This window comes from Equus caballus, chromosome 3 (assembly GCF_041296265.1).
Source record: "Equus caballus isolate H_3958 breed thoroughbred chromosome 3, TB-T2T, whole genome shotgun sequence".
NCBI lineage: Eukaryota > Metazoa > Chordata > Mammalia > Perissodactyla > Equidae > Equus > Equus caballus.
Window position 1 is genome coordinate 68,754,793 of NC_091686.1, and position 22,459 is coordinate 68,777,251.

Below are 22,459 nucleotides of genomic sequence, written 5' to 3' on the forward strand. Positions count from 1 at the left end.
TCCTTTCCCATCCCTCTGCTCCCTGGAAAGCGCCCACAGGAGTCAACCCCAGGGAAGTAGGCTTGGGCTTGAATCCCAGCAAACTTGTCTCCAGTCTCGGGAGCCCATGGTGTCATCTTCTCCCAGGAAGCTCCGAGCCACACTGGGCAGAAATCATTTGATAACTTAATCTGGGTGAGAGGAAGAGACGCTGAGGCCTGTGTACTCTAGTGATAAACGGCCGCATCCGGGTGAGTCAAGGAAGAGATATGATATCTTTTCAAACTAATATAAACGAATAAAGCATAAACAAGAACTTAAAGGGGGGAGGGACCACCCCCACAAAACGTGGGAAGCGACTGGTGTCTGGAGGGGAGAGAACCAAGTCGTTAAGACCTGGGGGTTCCAGGAGGTCTCTGCTGGCTGACGTTTTCCCGGCTGGGAGGGCAGTGGAGGTCGGAGGAGGTGACTTTCCTAAAGTCCAGGACCGCCGCTGGACCCTCCTCCTTCCTATAATTAACTCAACAGCCATCCCACCAGGCCAGACCGGCGCTCTCCCGGCAGCTCCCCTGGACCGCCGCCTCCCGTCGGTCGCCCGCCTCGCGGGGAAGGAGGGGGTCCCGGGGGTGGCTCGAGCACGGGCCACGGCAGCCTCCGCGCGGTTTCAAACCCTGACCTTGCCCGGGGCCGGCGCCGGCTCCGGCTCCAGCCTCCCCACTCCTCCCGGTCCTCCCGCGCCGGCGGCGCCCGCCCCGGCCTCCCGGGCGGGCGAGGGGGGCGCGGGACCCGGCCCCGCGTGACGTGGGCGCCGCGCGGGAGGGGTGCCCGGGGGCTCGGGCCGCCTTATTAGCGCCCCGCGGGTCGCCGGCCGAGAGCAGACGGCCGCTCTGCGAGCCACGGGAGCCGGCGAGCGGCCCCCTCCTCGCACCGCCTCCGCCTCCTCCCCTCCGCTCCTCCCGCCCCACCTCTGCGCGAGCGGCGGAGTCGCCCTCTCCCTGCCTCTTTCTCCCGCTCCCGCTCGCTCGTCTCTCTCGCTGATACTTCCCCCTGCTGTGCTCCACGGAACCCAAGCATTCTCAGCGCTAACCTTAGGGACCAATGGTGCTCGAAAAGCCTAGAAAAAGCCGCTTTGGGCAGAGATAGTTGGAAGCCCCTCGTCCCTTCCCCCTCTCCCGGCGCAGCCCGTGCCCGGCGCAGCACCTTCTCGCTCCTGCACGCTCTGTTTGGGAGGACGGGGTGAGAAGGTGAAGTGGAAAGAACTGCAGAGCAGAGGGGGCCCGTCTCAGAGCTCAGATTTCATTTTCATTGAAGCAAAGCACAGAAGAGCAGTTTTTTTTTATTCTGCATTTTTTCCTTTTTAATTTTTTTTTTTTTTTAAGAAACTTATTTTGGGGGGGTTTGCTCTGGGCATTTGCCTTGCCCAGTAGTTGAAAAGTGAACTCGACTCGTGATGGTTCTCCTGTCACTTTGGTTGATAGCAGCCGCTCTGGTAGAGGTTAGGACTTCAGCTGATGGACAAGTAAGTGGAAAATAATAACAATAAAAAACTCAAACCCAACCTTTTCCCGAAAAAGTTCCTCCCCTCTTTCCCCTCCTCTCTCTCCTCCTCCCCCTCCCACCCTTCCCTGTTATCTGGTGCGTTCAGGAGCGGTGTTTTGAGGGCTGGGCGCAGCGTGCGGGGCGTTTGGGGTGGGCGGTTGAATTGCACGGGAGGGTTTGCCTCCCACTCCGGGAGCCCAGGCTTGTCACACCTAGGGCTTCACCACTTTGCAGCAATCTTAACAATTCCTGGTGACAAACTGCAGCCAGTTCGCATCCTCGCCGGGCCGTCTGGGTTTCCCCTTTCCGGAGGGCGGTCTGGGCGCTTGAATGAAGTTCTGGCCGCCGGGTCCGGGATCCCAGTGCCCCGGTGGCTGCTGCTGGAGTCGAGCTCGCGGGGCTTTCTCTCCTGCTTACTGACTCACAGCTTTTTCGGGCAGCCGGAGGCGGGGGTTTCAGGAAGTCCTTGGGCCGGACAGGGAGCGATCCAGTAGACACGTGTCCTGGGAGGACCGCGGCCGGGCTGGGGTTTGACAGTTGGGGAGGGGGGTTGGGGACGTTTCCTGCCCTGCTTTTTCCTGGGCAGAAGCTGGAGGCGCCTGCCCCTTTTCTCCCCTCCCCCTCTGCACGACTCCTCCTCTTTTTAAAGCTAAGTTGAGTGCAGCTCTGTTTCTTTTCGGCCCAGCCCCCACCCTTTGGAGACTCAAGGTGAAGCCCGATGCTCTGAGAAGAGTCCTTGAGAAGGCTCAGCGCGACAAGCCGAGCCGTTTGTAGTAAATCACATCAGCACAGGGCTGGTGGGACTTTGGGCACAGAATTTCTCTCTGTGAGTTTTTGTAGCTTCTCTGGTCTGCCTGGTCTGACCATAGGGTAAAACATAGAGAATTGTCTAGTTGATTCCTGACCTCAAATATGATACATCAGGCCCCCTTTGTAGGTTTCTTTTTGCACGTATAAATACAGAGACTTTCTTTTCTAATCCTGACCCAGTATCTGGAGTTTTCAGAAAAGAATATTGAGTGTCAGTATTTGTTTTTGTTGGCCTCATAAATGTTAAATTAATATTAAGACGGACAAACAACTCCCTGCCCCAAATTGTTTTTGAATTGGCTCATGCTCCTGTCACAAGAACCTTCTACAAACGGAGGTGCAGCCTTAGGCACCAATCCCGGTCTCCAGCATTTCCTGATTAGCTAGCTCCTGAAAAGCATTAGTGGTAGAAATAAAACGCACAAGGTGATAAGATGAAACCCAGTAACTGTTTCTTTTTCTTACTTTCCCCCTCCTTTCCAGGCTGGTAATGAAGAAATGGTGCAAATAGGTAAGCCTTGTTCTCAGATGTCACTCTTATCTTAGTAGAAAGTAAGGAATGAAGTAAGCTACACAAAATATTCTTTCTGAAATTTCTCCCATTGGTGGTTAAACAAAAATTTGTAGTCCAGGAATATTTCTGTTCTTCTCTTCGTCTTTTTGGTGAAGGGTCCCACTTTCCTCAGGCTGAGTTTTAGAGTGATGTAAAAATTCTCCTGCTATTGGACTTCTCAAGCATCAATTTTTTACTGTCATTGGACAAGGCACTGGTAGGTACTTGGAGGGTGATGTAGGGGCTGGAAGAAGATATGGAGATAATCAAATCAAATCAACTGGTGTGGCATTAGGACGAACACATTTGATTAGAACAGAAGGCAAAGTATAAGAATGCTACAAAGAAGGGAAACATAAAGTACAGAGGATGGAAATCTTTCTCTAAAAATTTTCCAGCTTTGAATAAACACTCTGATGACTTCTCTTATTCCATCTGCTTTCTAATAATTATCTACTAATGTGCAAGATACTATGAGGGCTTTTGTAAATAACGTCTGAAAACCTCAGTATTCCCTGATGCTGTGGGAATTATTCCCATTTTATGGATGAGAAGACTGAGGCTCAGAGAGTGTGACTTGTAACAGGTCACTCCAAAGTCCATGGTCTTTTTTGAAGCTGTTTATAGTAATATACTTGTTCTGAATTCAGAGACTGAAAGTCATCTGGCGAGAAGCCAGGCTCCATTCAGAGTCTTTTCATACACATTCAACTTGGGTTACTTTGGACAGCCTCTCTTTGTGGCAGAGTATTAGTCTCTGTAAATTCTGTATTTGTCAAGTGATACTGTAAAGTCATCTTTTAGACCACAAGTTTTTATTACTGCAAACACAGTTACACGTCATTGCCCATGTGCTGTGTGCCATGCACAGTGTTAATTGCTGTATGTGCATTTTGTCATCTAATTCTCACAACCACACCATGAGGTGGGGGCACAATGATGCCTATTTTAGATTTGAAGAAAATGAACCTTGAGAAGTTACACAGCTACCTGCTGTAGTGCATAGTGGAGAGCTAGGGGGAACTCCATACATGTAAGCTAGTGGAGGGGCCCCAAGATCCAGGTCCAGAGGTGTCTGTGTAGCTGGACAGCAGCCTATGTCAGAATGCTCCTACTCAGTGCTTAGCATTGTTGGAACTCTTCCCTGGGGTTAGCCCTCCCCAGTAAGAGAAGGACACGGGAGGAGAGGGACTGAGAACTGCTTAAGAATGTAGTGTCTATGAAGAGACATTTGTCATTTGCAGTTGATAGCATTCAGCCATCAATGTATGTTTTTTAAATAAGGAATTTTTTTTCACAAATCGGGAAAAGAAGGCTATCTTACTTTTTATTACTTAAGCATCTGATTACTTAAACATCCCAACTTTTCAATATGCAGATTAAGAAGCTGTTTTAAGATTACCCATTCTACCAAAGGAATAAAATATGTTGCTTTGAGTAAATTTTCAGATACGATCAGCATGGTGTCATGTCAGAGGCCCTGTCTGTACTTTGGTCCTGTCCTTTTGCTGCTGTCGCTTCCTTTGGTGGCCCTTTCCTGCAGGGGAGAAAGTAGTACAGGTGTGCTTCCATTGGCAGGAGGGAGATGAGTGGCAGTGTGGAAGAGAGGAAGGCAGGGCCCTCTTAGGTTGTATTGCTGGAGATTTACTTGCTCCCAATTTCCTCTGTTCTATGGAATTTCTCTTTTATTATTATCATTTGTATTTACCATTTCAAGAAAAGAAATAAAGATAAAAAATAGATTTGACTCACCAGTCTTGTGGTAGCAAAAGTATGGCTTTCATTTGCTTTGAGTTATAATCATTTATGGAACTCTTAAGAAGGATTTAAAAATATATTTTCAAAAATCTTGTATACACTAATGAGACTTCTCTCCCATGTTCCCATGCGTCAAAGGATTGCTAGCTTGCAGGTTTGGTAAAAGGTACTCCTCTACATATAATTAAGTAATTTTTTTCCAATAATTGATTTGAAAGTGGCTTTATATAACTGCCTGGAGTTGCTATTTGATCAATGATGCAATTAGGAAAGGCTAATAAGTCTTGTAGAATTCATTAGTTTATATTTATTGGTCTACAAATTGGCTAGAGAAAATTGTATGGTTTTGAATAATTTCTAGGTAGTGTCTCAGGCAGAGATAAATATAAATTAGTGACAAACCACAAATTATTAGGAAGCTAAATTTAAAAACCACTTTCTATTAAAATATAATATGCATGCAGCATAGTGCATGTAAGTGTATACGTTGCTGATTCTGCACGAAGGGAACACCAGCACCTGGATCAGTAAGTAGACCATTCTAAGCGCTTGTGCCACTCTCCTAAGATTATTCCTGCACAAAAGGTAACCACTGTCTTGATTTCTAGCAGGATAGATTAATTTTGCCAGTGTTCTAATGTGTTTTTATAAATAGAATCACACACTATGTACTTTTTAGTATTTGACCTAAGAACTCAATTAAAAAAATATATATGTGATGTGCTTCAACCCTCTAGACTAGGAAGGCTCTTATTTAGGTGGGGAGGAGGCAGTTTGTGATGGGGGCACGTTAGAATATGTATAAGTATGCTACTTATATAGCGTGTCATACGGGATATTGCTTCTTTCCTTCTCTCTCCACCTAGTGGAAAAATGCCCTCTTGTTATGTGGAAAAGTATGATTCACTCTAGAGAAAATGGGCAAATAGGTTTTGAACTGTGACCTAGTTCTCTGTCCTTTGTCAGCCAGAGAGGAGCTATTTACCTACCTATGTACCTACCTATCTACACCCATACATACATACACTGAAACATATGCACTTATGTGCACACATATGCACCCATACCTATATGTTCATATAGGTACATGTGTGAATGTGTATGTACTGTGTGTATATCTGTGTGTTTCATGAGACCATTAACATACTTCTGTGACTTACCAGGAAACTCATTTCTGACTCAGAATATGGCCTCGGTAGGATGCCTAGGGTAATTGTGGGCAGCTGGCTGGCTGGCCTGATAGGGTAAGGAGGCTTACTCTGTGACACATATGGCTTAGGAAATAATCGTTGTTCTGTAGAAATTGGAGAATCTGAAAAAGAATTCTCTGAGTCCTTTTGTTTCATCAGCCACCACTTTGAGGTTGCCTGAGTATCAGTAGAGAAAAAGTCATTGTGAGACTTTGCTTTTAAGCTGTCTGTCCTTCCCTGCCCCCTCTCTTGGAATTGGGGCATATCCATCTTTCTCTGCCCCAGGTCTGATTCCTGGTTTCAAATTCCATTACATTTCATTCTTAACAAAGTAAAGTTGCTAATCTTGTCCTTTCAAATATCCAATTTACTGAGAAATAATTGTCGTCATTTGCAGGTATTTATTTGGTTTTAAGGTGTCGTGTGAGTTACTTTACCTAGTCCTTGGCATGTAGTAAGCATGTCCACTAGTGCAGACTTCATGAGAGCAAAGACTTTGTCTTGATGCCTGCTGTATCCCTAGTACCTACAACAGAGCTTGGTACCTCGTGGGTCCTCAAATGTTTGTTATTCATGCATAGTAGGGTATTGTCCTATTGGGCTTTACCTGTGTTCTGAATTTCCTTGAATGCTCCTGTTCTGTGCCCCTCTCCAGCTTTAATTGATCCCCAAGAAAATGAGGATGCTGCCAATGACTATACAATTAATTATGCAATGTTATCAAGGCTTCTTTGACTTCTTTTTTCACCCTGCAAAGCTCAGGGACCTAGGCTTATTGGATGTTTGTACTTTTTTGTTTGTATTCAATAAGTATTTGGCAAATTGAATTGAATTATGTGCAGGTTTAGAATGCCCACTAATTTTGCACTAAAGTCTATTTAGGGTCATTTGCCCGGTTGCTGGCATCAGGGGAAGTAAGATAAGCTAAAATTAAAATCTGTCACTCCAATTTGCCAACAGCAATACTAAAAAGTATGGTTTGAAAGAATCCTTTGTGAAATTTAGAATTTTGGTTACCGAAGCCATTATTCTTCCTTGTAACTAAAGATTATGCACTGAGTATGCTGATTTGGCTCCCACCCCTCCAATGAACATCATGATTAATGTTAAGTGCTTTAAACTTCTTAGATAAAGATGTTATTAAGTGCAGCATGTTTTCTATCACCAACAACTTATTGCTATTTAGCTGAAATATTTCTTCCCCATACTTTCACCATTTTCTCTTGTCATTGTACCAAATAATCATAATATTACTCAGAAATGTTCAGAAATTTCCAAGGTCACCTCTGCTTCCAGGACATTTATCTCTGAGTATTCTTTGCTTGTGGATAGCCAACTCAGATTACTTTGGAAATCCATTAGGGACAATTCCAAATTGCCTGGTAAAATCGTGAGTAGTTTCCATGGGAAGTTTGGTTATCCCACTTGGACAGGATATACTGACAGTGAAGACTTAGATGGGACTCTCATGCTTCCTCAAAGACAATTGCCGTTACCAGAATTTTGGGAACCCTGTCTTTAGTGTTCCTCTGATAGAGATCAGCTTTTACTCCTAAGCTATGCTTCTTCTATTATTATAAGTTGTTGAATCATTCTTTTTAATTAATCAGTTTTTCTTCTGATTATAGGTGTTTTACATGTCCATTATAATTGTCTTCTTTAATTTTTCTGTATTCCCCAGATTTTTGACAATCATCCCAAATACCAAACTGTTATAATTTAGCATATTTTGGTTGTCTACTTTTAATCAACAGATTGTGTTTTTTTGTATGTCTTTGTTTTGTTTAATATTTTAGTGTAATTTTCCATATCATTACAAACTCCTTGTAAACATCATACTAACAATCGTACTAATAAACCTTAATTTATGTAATCTTTTTCCTACTGGTACCCATTTCTCATGATAATGAATCTTGCCACACAGTGTTGTATATAGATCATTGCCTGCCTTTCAAATGACGACTTTAGGAGAGAGCTCAGCAAGTTGATTACTGAGTAAAACCAAATTAACGTGATACATTTTGACAAATGGCTTTTGAAAAAGTTTGTGCAACCTGAACTACTCGCAATATAGGAAAGTGTTGATTTTTTAAATTTTAATTTTTAATTAGTTTTGGCTCTGTTCTTCTTGACATTTGAATATCATTTTTAAATATTTGGTTATGCAATCTCTGAAAGATGCAATGAATTAATCATTTTTCTAGTTATCAAGTAGCCAAAAGTATGAACAATTATATTATAGAAATGTTTTGTAAATTTCTTAGTACTATGAGAAGATTCATCCACCTCATAGAATAGAATTTGAAAGTTGTATATTCTTTAGAATGGATAGTAAAGCATGTGAAGAGTTCCCTAGCTTAGGACTCTCTGTTCCCACATGTAATTGATTCATCCTAATTTTCCAAATACATTTACAGGACTTTGCTGACTTAACTGTAAATCCCTAGGAGAGATTTTGTGGTAAAATGTCAGTCTCTTGTTTATAAAAATGATTGCCACAATTTGAGCGTGATGAATCCTTATGGAATTTAGCACAAATTGTGCGCAGCATGAAACAATCTATCTGTTTTTGCAGTCACTGATAAAACAAAAATAATATTTAGTAAATTTGTAGAGAGTAAAATAGGATTACATATATGAGTCTTCAAATACTGTGGTCTTAGATATTAAATCACATTTCATATAATTTTTCTTCATATTTAGTATATATATTTTTGTATGTATATATGCACACAAAATAAAAATAAAAAGAATGATTGAAATCGTTATTCATATGAGTTTGAGATATCTTTATTTTATGTGTTAAAACCTCTCTCTTTTACATGTAAAATCCATTCCTTAATCTAAAATCTAAGCAGTATATCTGCTCTAGGACCTATTAATATTCATTGCCTTTCCTCCATCAAATGGTCAGGGACATAGACTCTGTTCACTATGTGGTTTAAAATCCTGACTCCACCACTTTCTAGCCGATGACCTTAACCTCTCAGTGTCGTTTTTAAAATATGTAACTTAGGCATACTACTACTACTTACTTCATAGAGTTGTAAAGGATTTATAAAATGCTGGCACGTGGTATGCAAGGTAGAATAATAGGCGTTATTATTAGTATGACTTAGTCTTGTGCTTTTACAAAAATACTTCTAATCAAGGAGAGTCACCTCAATCTAATCTCTACATTTTTGATAGGTCTGCCTGCCACCGTGAATTTCCAGGAACCTTAATTTACTGTGTTGTGGCCTTGTAAACTAGCCACTCAGCTTACCATGTGACAGCTCTTTGAGAGTTCTATTTTCATGTATTATCTTCATGTTGATATCTCAATGTAGTGTTGCTTAATTCATTGGAATATAGCACTAGAGGGAGGAGTTGAGCAAGGAGTGGTGCAAAATCAGTTATTCCATATGGATTCCACACCAACTATATTTTGTGTATACCAGACACAATTCTTTCTCTTCTTTTCACCTTATTTATTGAAATTTCTTCTTTCCATTTCATTGAGAGAAAATTCTTGTATTAATCATGACTCCTTTGGATGCAAGTAACAGGAACCCAGGTGACACTGGTTAAGGAAAACAAAAGATCATGTAATCAAAGTCAGGTATAGCTGGATCTAGGGCTCAAATAATGTCAGGAATCAATCTCTCTCTCTCTCTCCTTCTCTTCCCTGTTCCTTCCCTTCCTCCCTCCTTTCCCCTCCCATCCCTCCTTTCTCTCCTTCCTCCCTCCCTTCCTTCCTCTCTTTTTCTGACTTTTTTTCTGTGCTGGCTTTATTTCTCTATCAGGATAAGATTGTAGCTCCCCAGGTTTTGGCAAAGACTGTCACCAGCACCTCTAGGCTATCATTCTATCTTTTACCCCACTAGACAGAAAACTGTTTTTTAATTTTAGAGCTCCAGGAAGAGTTCCTGGTAGGGCTTTTATTGGCTGCCTAGCTTGAGTCATAAGCTTATCCTTGAACCATTCACTACGGGCAGGGGATGCAGTGCTCTGATTGACCTGGATTGAGACATTTCACCCTTGACTTACACGGATCAAGAGTGGAGTGTGGGATGTTTAACCTGGGGGAAAATTGGGGTGCAGTTAAAGAAAAAGGGTAGTTGGGTGCTGGGCAACACACATGTACAAATGCCACAGCTATGAGGGCTTCCCAGCATACTCCATGGGAAATAGTGGCTGTGGTAGGCAGAATAAGGGCCTCCCAAAGACGTCTACATCAGAATCCCTGGAACCTATGAATATGGTATGTTACATAGCAAAGAGGAATTAAATCTGCAGATGGAATTAAGGTTGCTAATCAGTTGACCTTAAATAGGGAGATTACCCTGGATTATCTAAGGTGGAGTCCTTGTAAATGGAGGAAGAAGGTGAAGGAGAAAGAACTAGAGAGATGGCAGCATAGAAAAGACTTGGTCTGACGTTGCTGGCTTTGAAGATGGAGGAAGGGAACCATGAGCCAGGGAATGCAGGCGGCCTCTGGAAGTTGAAAAAAGGAAGGAAACAGATCACTCTTGGAGCTTCCAGAAGAAATTCGGCCCTGCTGACACCTTGATTTTAGCCCCGTGCGACCTTTTTCAGACTTTTGACCTCCAGAACTGTAGGATAATAAATTCATGTTGTTTTAAGTTGCCAAGTTTATGGCAGTTTGTCACAGAAGCAATAGGAAACCAATACAGTGGCCTAGTGGATTGTCCCAGTTTCTCATACTTTTGTCAAACTGTGAGCCAGATTATTTTAGATTTGGAAAATATAATTACCGCGAGTAAAGTTTCAGTGAAAACCTTTAAAAATGCTGTCCACATTTCTTATCTGTCATATTTTCCCCAGCCTTTTGCCCTGGGGACAAATGCTAATTTTCCTGGCTTTAAATTCTAGACACAAGATTAGTTTTTAAAAGTATTATCCATCAAAAAATTGTAAGACGTATGAGAAATATTAATTTTTAGAATGTCTAATATAGCTCTCAAGTTTGTAAAGCTTCCAGTGATGATAAATATAACCAGTAGATGTGCTTTTTTAAAAAATAAGATTGGAATGTGAAAAGTTTGGCATTTGGGCCTCACTTAAAAAAAAAAACTCCTCTACTTGTTATCCTGTTATTGATTATTTGATCATTTTAAGATGTAGCAAACAAAATACTTGGATATTTTTCTTCAAAAAATTTTTCGTCATGCTTTTTCTTTTCTTGAAAGGTCTTCTCTTACCTGATTTCATGTTCTGGAACACGAAAGAATGTGCTGTTCTTTCCTAAATGACTCTCTTGGACATAAACATTGTGCAACTGCAACAAATATTTATGAAAAAGCCAGATTAAAAAAAAATGAGAAGAATTTTTAAGTTCACAACTATTTGTTCTTTCTTAATGAGTTAAAAAACATTTTTTTCTTCAAATTGCTTTGATGGAAAATCTTTGACTATGAAAATAGGTTTGCAACTAAAAAGGAGACATCAAAGAGTTTCTCTACCTTGTGGTGATAAAAGCCTAGAGGAGATGAAGTGAGGGAAAAAGAATTTGGTTGTGTTCAGAATTTCAGGATGTGTCACAGTTTTTAATTGCCTCTGCGAGAAGATGTGTCCCCTTCTCCGTTAGTGTTTACAGCCTTGGGAAGCCCTTGGGCGTGTGGTGTCCTCTTTAACATCCACTCTTCACCCCACTCACATCTTTCCTGGAGCAGCTGGCTCCTCTCATTTCTGATGAAAGTCATTCTCTTACCCTCGGCTCAGGATTTGGAAATGTTGTTGTTGGAGCTGCTTCTTTAGCAGATCTTGAAAATGCTTATTTGATTTCATTCTTGTGGCCAGATTGTTGCATACTGAGAATTTATACCTGATAAAGGAAATTGCCTCTGTGAACTGCCTCTTTATAGTCATCAGCCAATTCTTGGGAGAGGATCCCAGTGTCTAGGTTGGGTAATGGAGCATGGGTTGTTACAGCCAGCCTGGATTTCAGGCCCTCTGTTGACATGGAACTTAGGATCCCTTTTAACCTTCAGAAGCAGTAGCCTGGAGTGAGAATGGAGTATGCGGAGGCCTGAGGGGTGCCAGGCCTTGGAAGCAATCTGAAACTGCCTTCCATCTTCTCTATCTCTAGTAGATGATGATGGTGATGGTGACAGTAACGTCAGCTAATTTTTCACTTATAGCAATGTAATAAATGGACAAGCCCTTTATGTGCTTTACCTCATTTGATCCCCATTATTATCCCTATTTTACAGATAATCTCTCTGAGCCTTAATTTTCACAGTCTGCTTGCAGGATGCCAAAGAGCACATCAGCTTGAAACCAGAATTCAAACGCATTGCTTTCTCACTCCAGACTTTTAGTACCAAACCATCGTAGCCTCCTCCCTTCCTCGCTTGGGAACTAAAGCCACATTGTATCAATCACAAGTACTCCAATATTCTATGTGCCTGGGGTAGCTTTGATCTTGATTTGCTCAGCTAAAAGTTGCTGTGATATTTGGGAGCTTTGTACTGTAGTCACTCCAGGTCCTAGCAATGTTCATTGTACTACTGAAGACTTTTCTCTTATTCTTCCATCGTGTGGTCTTTGTAACGTGCTGGGGACATCTAGTATTCTCTAGGAGACTTTTTTTGTAGAATTCTACAACATTCTTAGAAGAATACCAAGCTGCCTGTCCTCAGTTGTGAGTATATGTGGCTCAATGTGTGAAGGAGTTAAGATGATCTCAAAGTATAGGCCACTGTGTCGTGCTGTGAGAACACTCCCTCCCAAGAATCCCCACTTCCAAAAATAGCTATTGATTTTTTTCCCCCCAAAGACTAATGTACACTGGCGACATTTAAACGTAGTTAAGAGTTGTAAAGAGCTTAAAATCTCTGAAAGGGCAAGATGTAAAAGCATCTAACTTGTCTCCCGTAGAGATTTTTATGATTTTCATAGACAGTGCACGACTGTGAGAACTAAGAAGCTTAGACCAGGGTGTCTGTACCCTGGACAAGTTAGCAGGGAAGCTTTCTTGGAAGAGATGGGACTTGAGATAGGTCAGTGGGGCTGGGTCGGATTTGCATAGATGGAGAGAAAGCAGTGGCCCTTTCCCTGGCTTTAAAGGCAGGCATGAGGAAGCTGGGTCTAGTGAGCACGTTGGAATGTTCGAGAGGCTAACATGGGAGATGGTGTTGAAAAGAAATTAGGGACAGAACCACAGGGCCTTAACTGACAGAGTTAAGTTTTGATTTGGGTGAAGTTACCTAATCTCTGAGTTTCAGTTTCTTACTTGTGAAGTGAGAAGATTTGATTAGTAGATGGGCTTCCAAGCAATTTTCAGGTTTAACATGGAAAAAAGATATCAATTTTCTGAATCCGTTTTATCCTGAAGTGATGATGAGCCATTGAAACTATTCAGAGAGAATAATATGGGAATATCCATGCCTGACATTGACTGAGCACTTCCCATGTGCCAGCCTACTCAGCGCTTTGGATGGCGCCACTTAATTTTTACAACAAATCTACAAATTAAATACTATTACCCTTATTTTTATAGTTGAGTACTGACATAAAAGGTCCTGAGTGACCCAAATTACAAAGGTAGTAAGTGGTAGAACCCAAGCATTTTAGGTGTGGGACTTTAAAATGACTTTCCTGGCAGTAGTTTAGAGAATATTTTGGTATAATTTATACAGTATTTGGTAGTGAGGAGTTTGAACTTGGCACCTGCAGCCTTTCAGTGTGAGGTGATGAGGATTCGAAGGTGATTAGAAGAAAGGGGATTAATTTGAGAGAAATTTCTAAGGAGAAATCAGTAGGACTTGAATGATATTAAATGGGGGAAAATTTGAACTGAAGGCAGTTTTCTAGCCTGGAGGTTTGAGAGAATCAGCACATGATGAGCAGAAATAATGCAATCAGGAAGGCAAGCTGAATATTTGCTGAAAATGAGAAGTTTGGTTTAGATATTTTAAGGGAGGAAGAGAGAGGCATTGTTTTCAGCAGAGAACTGACCCATTCAGGCTTCAGTTTGAGGGAACTTTTCTTCTTCTTTTAACCTGGATTTATTGAGGGCCTATTATGTGCAAGTATCGTGCTAAAACACAGATGTGTAAAAGGGTCCAAAGGCTCAGAAATGATTAAAGTTTGGAAATTATTAGAAAAATCTAACACGGTTGACATTAAAACAGAAAGTATGACTAGCTAAAAGGTCTTTAAGTATATGGAAACGTAGAACATAGTCTCCTCGAATTCTTTGCTGTAGGTTGTGTGCAGTACTTGTGTGTGTGTGTGCGTGTGTGCAGATGTATACACATATCACACATGCACATAGACACAAGAAGGTATTTTTTTCCTGCAGCACAAAGAAGAAGAAGGCATTGGGATAAACTCTAGAGTGAGGAATTTAGATATGAGAGAATTCCCTGACAGGGAGAATTGTTAGTGTTATAATTAGACTGCCAGTGGAGATGTGCCAATAAATTTTCTGAGAGGTAGTTCAAGTTTTTGAGGAGATCCTGAATAAAAACATACCCTTCTTACCTGCCTGGGTTCTGGACAAGTTGAGAAATAGCAAATCTAAAGATGTAGTAAAAATACCTTTTACAAGAGCCTGGGGTGGAGCACGTGGCTCTCACTTTGGGAGGCAGAGTGCGGGCTGACAGTGCACCCCAGCCGGTGTGGTGTGTGTCAGGCCCCGCTGGGCTAGGGCAGGGCCTGCCCCTGGTGAAGTGGAAGAGAACATGTGCTCTTTATCAGGAAGGTTCCCAAGAAGAAGAATGATGAGAGAGGTGCTGAGCTTTGCAGACTTCTTATTTTTCCCAGACTTACCCATCACAGATGTCACACTTCTTCATTGAGGAAGGGTGAGTTAATATTGGGTGAGAGGAGTGCTCAGAGAAAAATCTTTCCTCATAGAGAGCAGGACCAGGTTAAAGGTACTTCACCTCTAACTTAAGAAAAAAAATAACGTCATCTACTTGAGATGCCTTAATTGTAAGAAAGAGGCAAAGATTAGATGATTTTTCAAGGTCTGTTTTGTTTGTGACCTGTATAGTTGTAATTCTGTGGCTATCCAAAGGGATTGTAGAGTGGGGGTAATTTCCTGCTGCCTGTTCCTAAGGATGAGGGGCTCTGTGTCTGCGTGCCAGGAGGTCTGTTTTAATGATTAGATTCTTTTTATTGTTGTTGTTGTTAGTAGCTTAAAATGTAAGTCCTGGATACTATGAAATGTTTGATTTATAGGCCAGCAGGAACTGTGAGAAATATACACAACATTTGCAAGCAGAATTCTGGCTGTAGAGGTATATGACAATTTGTGTAGTTGGCTATCATTGATTGCTTGGTAGTAAATTACTATTTGGGGAAGAGAGGATGCATTCTAATTTTAGATACCCCCTTAGGCTCAAACTGCTCTCATTCATTCACAGATATTTATTGACTGCAGGGTCTGTTTTAGGCACTGGGGAATTGTTGTGAAGGAAACAGATAAAAATCCTTGCCCTTATGAAGCTTATAGGCTAGCAGGTATAAAGAAACAATAAAAAAGTAAATATATGAATAAAATGTATGTGAGATGGTGACCAGTTTTGTGGAGAAAAGTAAAATGCCGAGGGAGATAGAGAGTGTTGAGATGGTTACTGGTGGTCAGGACAGAGCTCACTGGGAAGGTCACGTTTAAGCAGAGACTTGAAGGAATTGTGGGGTGAGCCGTGTAGCTGTCTGGAGGGAAGACACTTTGGCAGAGGAAATAGCAAACACAATGCCTTGAGTTGTAAGAATGCCCAGTGCCAGGCTGTAGGGCCTTGTGAGCCATTTTACTCTGAGTGGAATGGGTTTTGAGAAGAAGAGTGACATGATCTGTTGCTTTAATTACTCAGGCTCTGTTTTGAGGATAACCTATAACCTTGAGAGAAGAGCAGAAACAAGGAGAATGGTTATGAGGCTCATTCAAAACTGAGACGGTAGTAGCTTGGACTAGGCTAGTAGCTGAGGAGGTGGGGAGCAGTGGTCAGAGTCTGGAGATATTTTGAGGGTAGAGTCAATAGAATTTGTTAAAAGATTTGGTGTGTGGTCTGAGAAGAGTTAAGGATGGTTTAGTCAAGTTTTTGGTCTGAGTAACTGGAACAATAGAGTTGCCATTTACTGACATGGGCAAGGAGGAGATTTGGGGACAGGAAGAGAGGAAGGTTACTTTTGGAAATGTTAAGTTGAGATGCTTAGTGGATATTCACATGGAGAGGATCCATAGGCAATTGAATTGCGAAGAGAAGAGCTCATGGATGAAGCCCGAACTGGAGATAGATATATGAGTGTGAAGGCATTTAAAGTCACCAGGTAGGATGCGCTTATCAGGCTAGAGAGGGTAGATGCAGAAGAGAAGAGTCCTGGGACTAGGTCCTACGGCACTGCAGTGTATACAGTCATGGGAATAAAGGGACTTGAGGAGGGAGAATAAGAAGGGGAGACCGATGCGGAAAGAGGAGAACCAGAAGAGAATGGTGTCCTGGAAGCTAAATAAAGTACTTTAGGAAGGAAAGAGAATAAACTGGATCAGAATGCTGCGGATAGGGAAAGAAGGAAGATGGAGGCTCTTGGCCATTGGTTTCAGCAACATTGGGTTAATAGTGACCTCAACAAGCGCTTGATTGGAGTGGGTTCAAGAAGGAACAAGAATGGAAGAGAGGAATTGGAGACATCTAATGTCAGTCTTTTGAAGTGTTTTGCTATAAAGGGGAGTGAAGTAACGGAGGATTAGCTGGAAGTGGATGTGGCCTCAAGAAGGTTTTTTGTGAAAGACAGGAAATATGGCAGTTTATTTATTTGCTGATGGGGCTGATCTAGTGATGTGGGGGAAATTCATAAGGAAAGAGAGAGAGGGTTATTGCTGAAGCCGTTCTTGCAAAGGCAGGAAGGGGTAAGGTATGATACACAGTGAAAGGTTTCCTCATGGGTAGGATTGTAGACAGTTCATCCATACTACTAGGAGGGAGGTGGATCATGTATGCACAAATGCCAGAGAGTTGTGGAAAATTCACTGCATCCAAGTCAGGCTTGGGTAATTAGTGACCACAGTGTGGCTTTACAGTGGCCCCAGCCCTCTGTGCTTGTGGAATTTATGGCCCACAAAAACCTTTACAGACCTATTGCTGTGGCCCTTCAACCATCTCAGCTGACAATTGTATAGTTTCACATTTTAAAATTTCATGTGAGCATTATTTTAATGAGTAGCTAACTTACATTTAAGTCAGAATAGCTAATATTTACTGAATCCTCTGCATAATCTCATTTAAACCTCTCACTAAACCCATGAAATCGGAACTATGACTAACCTCCAGTTAAGAATTGAGGAAACCGAACCTAAGAAAAAATAAAGAACATGTTCAACTTCATATATTGACTTAACTTGCTGCTTTCTACCACTGTAGTTCATTCCTTCACCATGGGCTCTATTGCTTTATGGAAGTATTTGGATCTGTGAAATGTGTAATTTCTGAATGCAGTGAATTAACATTGCATATAATTTAGTCTGCTTATGTGATTGTAATCTGAGATTAAATACTTTTGACAATTTTGAACTTTACCCACCACCTTTTTTTTTTCCTCCCAAAGACCAAGAATTTAAGAGCCTTTTTACAGAAAATTTTGAAGCTACACTAGAGGAAAAATTGGTTGGCTGGCTGCGGGTAGGCAGAATGTCATCATTCTTGTAGGAGTTTTCCTTTATAAGTCAGATCTTAAATTAGAAATTGACAGCAAGATGTTCCATCTATTCTGAAGTGAATAAGAGCATAAGAATATGATCTTCAGTGTCAAAATGATCAGAATTGAAATTTTCCCTTGGCTCTTTCTTTCTGTGTCTCAGGCCTTCTAGACCTACTTTGTCATTTATAAACTGGGGATTGTAATACCCATCTCCTGTGATTGTTGTGAGAATTAGAGATGGTATATTCTCAAGCACAAAGCACAGTGCTCAGTATTTATTCTGCTAAGACATGGCAGGTGATTGGGTAGCTCCTTTGTCAGTTCCGTTAACTACTTTCTGGGGGATGGTAGCCTGAGGGGTTACTAAGTACCTCCTTTCCCTTGGTTACCTTAATTCCCAACTGGAAAGTAACTCATTCAGGATTTAATTTCAGAAATGTTTCTTCTGTGTACATTTTGGGGATGATTTATTATTTAGCATTAGAGAAAATAAAGCTCTGTAGAACTACACCATCTTTATTTTGAATAAAATTTCAGAGCATATTCTGTGACAGCGGAAAAGTGGAACTGTCCCAGAGAATCTAGGATGCATGGTTTACTGTAAGCACGAGGCTCTGGATATCCTCTTGGGTGTGGAGGAGCCTCCCTGCATTCTTCCAGTCACTTAATCCAGGCATCAGTATGTTGTCTAGACTTTGGTTGTGTGAATTCCCTTCAGTGGAGATGGGAAATCCATACATTAAAATTAAGCATTGCTTTCTCCTTCCCTTGAAACAGTAAACTGACGGTTAGAGAAAGAGTTATAACTGGGATTATTGGTGCAGCCAGATGCTCACGGGCCTTGGGCAGTAAGTAAGTCAGAGTGTGGAGCAGCAGAGACAAAGCAAAGGTTCTCTAGTTACCTCCATTACTAACTTAATACGTATTAAATGAATTCTATTGACAAGAGACCCTGGCAGGTGCAAAATCTTGTATTAGATGATATGGGGAGTACCAAGTCGAATGGGGAGTTCCTTAGCCTCAAGGAATTAATTTGGGATAGGCTTCATCCGTCCACATCCAGAGCCCTATTTATCCCTTACTCTGGAAACTTTCCCCTCCACACTCTGCTCCTGTGACATTTGAGTTCCTTCCCTAAAATTTTGAGTTTTTTCTCTAAATCAGAATTTTCAAAAGTATTCACCAGGGATTGGTTGTAAAGGAGACTGAATCTCTGTGTCTGTGCCTACCCTAATGCCTGGGGTAAGTCGTCGGCTGTGATATAGAGGGCCTCTGAAGCTGGGGTTGTGCTGTTGCTGCTCCCAGTGTTGGAGCCAGGCTTCTCTTGACTCTGTGATACAACAGTCCTCACTCCTCTGCCTAGTAAATATTTACACCCATGTTACTTGCTCTGTGCATTGAATAAAGGGAGATATTTTATTTAAATACATTGGTCGTTATAAGTGGCATAATGATAAACATGCACTCAAGGAATTTCCTGGTTGCAAAATACGTTCATTTATCTTCTGGTATTTTACCCATCGTTTGAAGTATTTAAAAAGCAGGGAAATAGTGAAAACATAGTGATTCTAGAGGGATACTTGAAGAACATAGGTTGTAGGTTCATTTATGGTTCTCATACTCTAATTTTTTGGATGACATACATGTAATTTCTATAGTTGAGCAGTGTTTGTGAATCATATAATTTTTTCAGGGTCCTTTAACACTACAGGACTAGCCTTAGGCTAAAATTACGAAGGTGGGGAACTTTTTAATTCATGGTCTCAGATTTTCCTTTCTATGATTGCTTTATTCATCCTTGTTGCCCTCCTCATTTCCTTCTCCAGTATCCACTGTCTTCTGCCTTCAAAATCACTTCTATTAAGGGATAAATAGATAATTCAGTTTGTTATATTTCCCAAGGATGTTTGCCTTTCAGCAGACACGATACTCAAATTGGGCTAAAGTAGGGGAATTAAGTTCTAACTGTGAAATTCAGTGTAACATGTAAGTGTCCACTCATGTTGTAAGGTGGACCCCAAATACACATTCACATTTAAATAAGTATCTGTCCCATGTAAGGAATACGGTGCAAAATGCCAGTGCCCTTTGCTCATGACTAACCAGTACCTGCATATTCAATTTATAGATTATTATTTCCTTTTTTTAACCCATTCTCCTCATTTTCTGAAAATGTTCTGTGGTTTATGTGGCATGACATGAGGAGCAGAATGAGCATATGGGCTTTGGAGTATGACTTGGACCCATATCTGAACTTCACAGTTGACCTTGGATCTTATTTGACCTTGGACACATACCTCCTGAATCTCAGTTTCCTCACCTGGGAAGTATGATTGTTAGGGTTGTTATGATGGAAGAATGTGTGTAAGCTGCAGCACCATAAAATATAGTGTATAAATTACAGGCCTATGGTAGATGCAACATAAAGTGGCTATTGCAATTACTATAACTTCTAGCATTCTTACAGGGAAAAAATTAAAACAATGAGAAAAAAATTTCTTCTACATAATAGCAACTTTGTTAAAAGTTTGTAGCAGGTGTCAGTTATGCTAATAATTAATTAATTGGAGGTAGGTTTTGATTATAAGCAAGCCAGATATATTTTATGGAAACTTACTATATTCACGTTCTTAGACATAAAAATAAGACTTGAATATTCACATTATAATAAACTTTTTTTAAAAATAAAAAAATGTTTCATTGAACACAGAGTTACCTAAGCGCAGTTGAGACATGATTTGAGTTCTCAAAATTTAATACTTATGAGATGATTCGGGAATATATTTATTATGCAAGTCGAGGCAGAGTTTTGTGAGGTGGGCGCTTTACGCCTATGTTATGTCCTCCTGTGTTCTCTTGTTGCACAGGATTCTACAATTCTATTTTTCACCCCACAGATTTACCAATAAAGAGACATAGAGAGTATGAGCTGGTGACTCCAGTCAGCACAAATTTTGAAGGACATTATCTCTCCCATATTCTTTCTGCAAATCACAAAAAGAGGTCAACGAGGGACGTGTCTTCCAACTCTGAGCAATTGTTCTTTAACATCACAGCCTTTGGAAGAGATTTTCATCTGCGACTAAAGCCCAACACTCAGCTAGTAGCTCCTGGGGCAGTTGTGGAATGGCAGGAGACATCTCTGGTGCCTGGGAATATAACCGACCCTGTTAATGCTCATCAACCAGGAGTTGCTTCAGAAAGAATCTGGAAAACAGAGCCTTTGCAGACTAACTGTGCTTATGTTGGTGACATCATGGACATTCCAGGAACCTCTGTTGCCATTAGCAACTGTGATGGTCTGGTAAGACTCATTCCCTCTTGTGTGTATATGTTTGCAGGTATTTGGGAGTACAGCATGGTTCAGCATGATTTGGGAGGTAGAGGGGGAAAGGAAGCCTCATTATTATGTTTTAAGTGCAGGAAGAAGCATTAGAAAGCATTTTACTGTCAAAGGTATGTGCCTTGGCTTAATTTTGACATGAAGACAACATTATTCCAAGAAACAAAAGACAACTGTTTTAGTGTTTTTTGCTTATATTTTCACTTGTGTTACATTGGGGAATTTTATTTCCTTATTTCTTTCAAAGCATTCTTAAAGCTTTCTAAAGAAACAAGATTCCTCCAAAATGATAGTATTTCACTTATGTGGAAACTTTGGATATCTTCTTAAAGAAAGTATTTTGAAAGCATTCTTTGCTTCCCCACAGAATGCTAAAATGGGAAATGGGCTGATCCTCTGTCAGAATTTGTTCAAATAGCATTACTTTATGAACATGAGAGGTAGTTCTCTCTGTATGGTGGCTTTGATTCATTTTTTCCTTTATTTTCAAATAAAATACCTATATATTGCTCTTCAGTTTTGTAGTTGAGACCAATAGTAAGTGACTGGTCTTTACTAACTCTGCAAGTGTGAAATATATATATATATATTTTTTGTATCTCCAGATGTTATTTGAAAAGTATGTCAATGTTTATGCCTCTTCCATTCACAGTTGACTCCAAGTCTTTGTTCAAAAAGAACAACCATTTTTCTTTCTATGGTTGCCAGGCTGCTGTTTCTTGGGAGTTCAGAGGTATTCTCTTTGTTTTGTCACTTTTCTCGGAGTTCTCAAAATATTTCTTACATTCCTGCTTATAGTTATTCTACCTTGGCTGGTCCTCCAGCAATACTTTGAATATTCCGCTGTTGTCCTCTGTATGCATAAGTGCACCCCAAAGGAGTTATGACACCATATGTTGTACTAAGTGCTCATGAGTTCATTGTTGTAGGCTTTATTTTTGTAGTGCTGTACTGCTTCTTGATGTTTGGTAGGTTTTTAAAAGCCAGCACAGAAAACTGAATAGAGTGTGTGTAGCAGATCCGAGTCTCCAAGTTGGACACCATCCATTTAGGATCCATACTCTCATATTTGGTGCCGGACCGTGTTCTGGGGTTTGAGGATATAAGGAATCTCTCAAATTCTTCTCATTCTACACAAACATTGAATACACCTGGATTAACGAAGTCGCTGAAAAAAAATAAAAAAATCACTTTCTAGAAAACTAAGTTTAAAGTATTCACTGAGAGAGCTTAGTTCAATATTGCTAAGATATAAAAGGGAATAAATTATATGCAAAGGTACTGCTTTATAATACTTTTAAGTAAAATATATCATGTATCAAACTTGATTCATTCTTATTTTTCAGTTTTATTGCATAAAATATTATGTACTTTTTATCTCCTCAGTTAAGATTTGAAACTTGGGATATTGGCTTGAATATCAGTTTAAGGAAGGCAAAAGCAAGGAAATTATTTTAATAGATTATCACAGTGATTTTTTTTTTTAGACCTGACTTCGCAATCAGTATTTTTCTTACTGTACGTGTCAAATTATGTTATCATATGTACAGAAATCTGGGACAATAATAAGTTGTTATAAGGAAGAGGAAAATATAAAGTATAAATGAACATTAATTATTAGGGTTAATTTCTCAT

The 22,459-nt window shown here is 40.7% G+C and overlaps 1 protein-coding gene across 2 annotated transcripts in view; it reads left to right on the forward strand.

The window, feature by feature from the left end:
* The first annotated feature begins 814 nt into the window (after positions 1-814).
* The window catches only part of ADAMTS3 (ADAM metallopeptidase with thrombospondin type 1 motif 3), a 267,203-nt gene continuing 245,558 nt past the window's right edge, over positions 815-22,459 (forward strand). The window contains exons 1-3 of one of the 2 annotated variants that reach the window (XM_070263712.1): positions 815-1,498; positions 2,812-2,839; positions 20,379-20,785. In XM_070263712.1, the coding sequence (XP_070119813.1) occupies positions 1,430-1,498; positions 2,812-2,839; positions 20,379-20,785 (504 nt within the window). In that variant the 5' untranslated portion in view covers positions 815-1,429. The remainder of the gene's footprint in view (positions 1,499-2,811; positions 2,840-20,378; positions 20,786-22,459) is intronic. The other variant, XM_023637986.2, reaches the window with a different exon arrangement.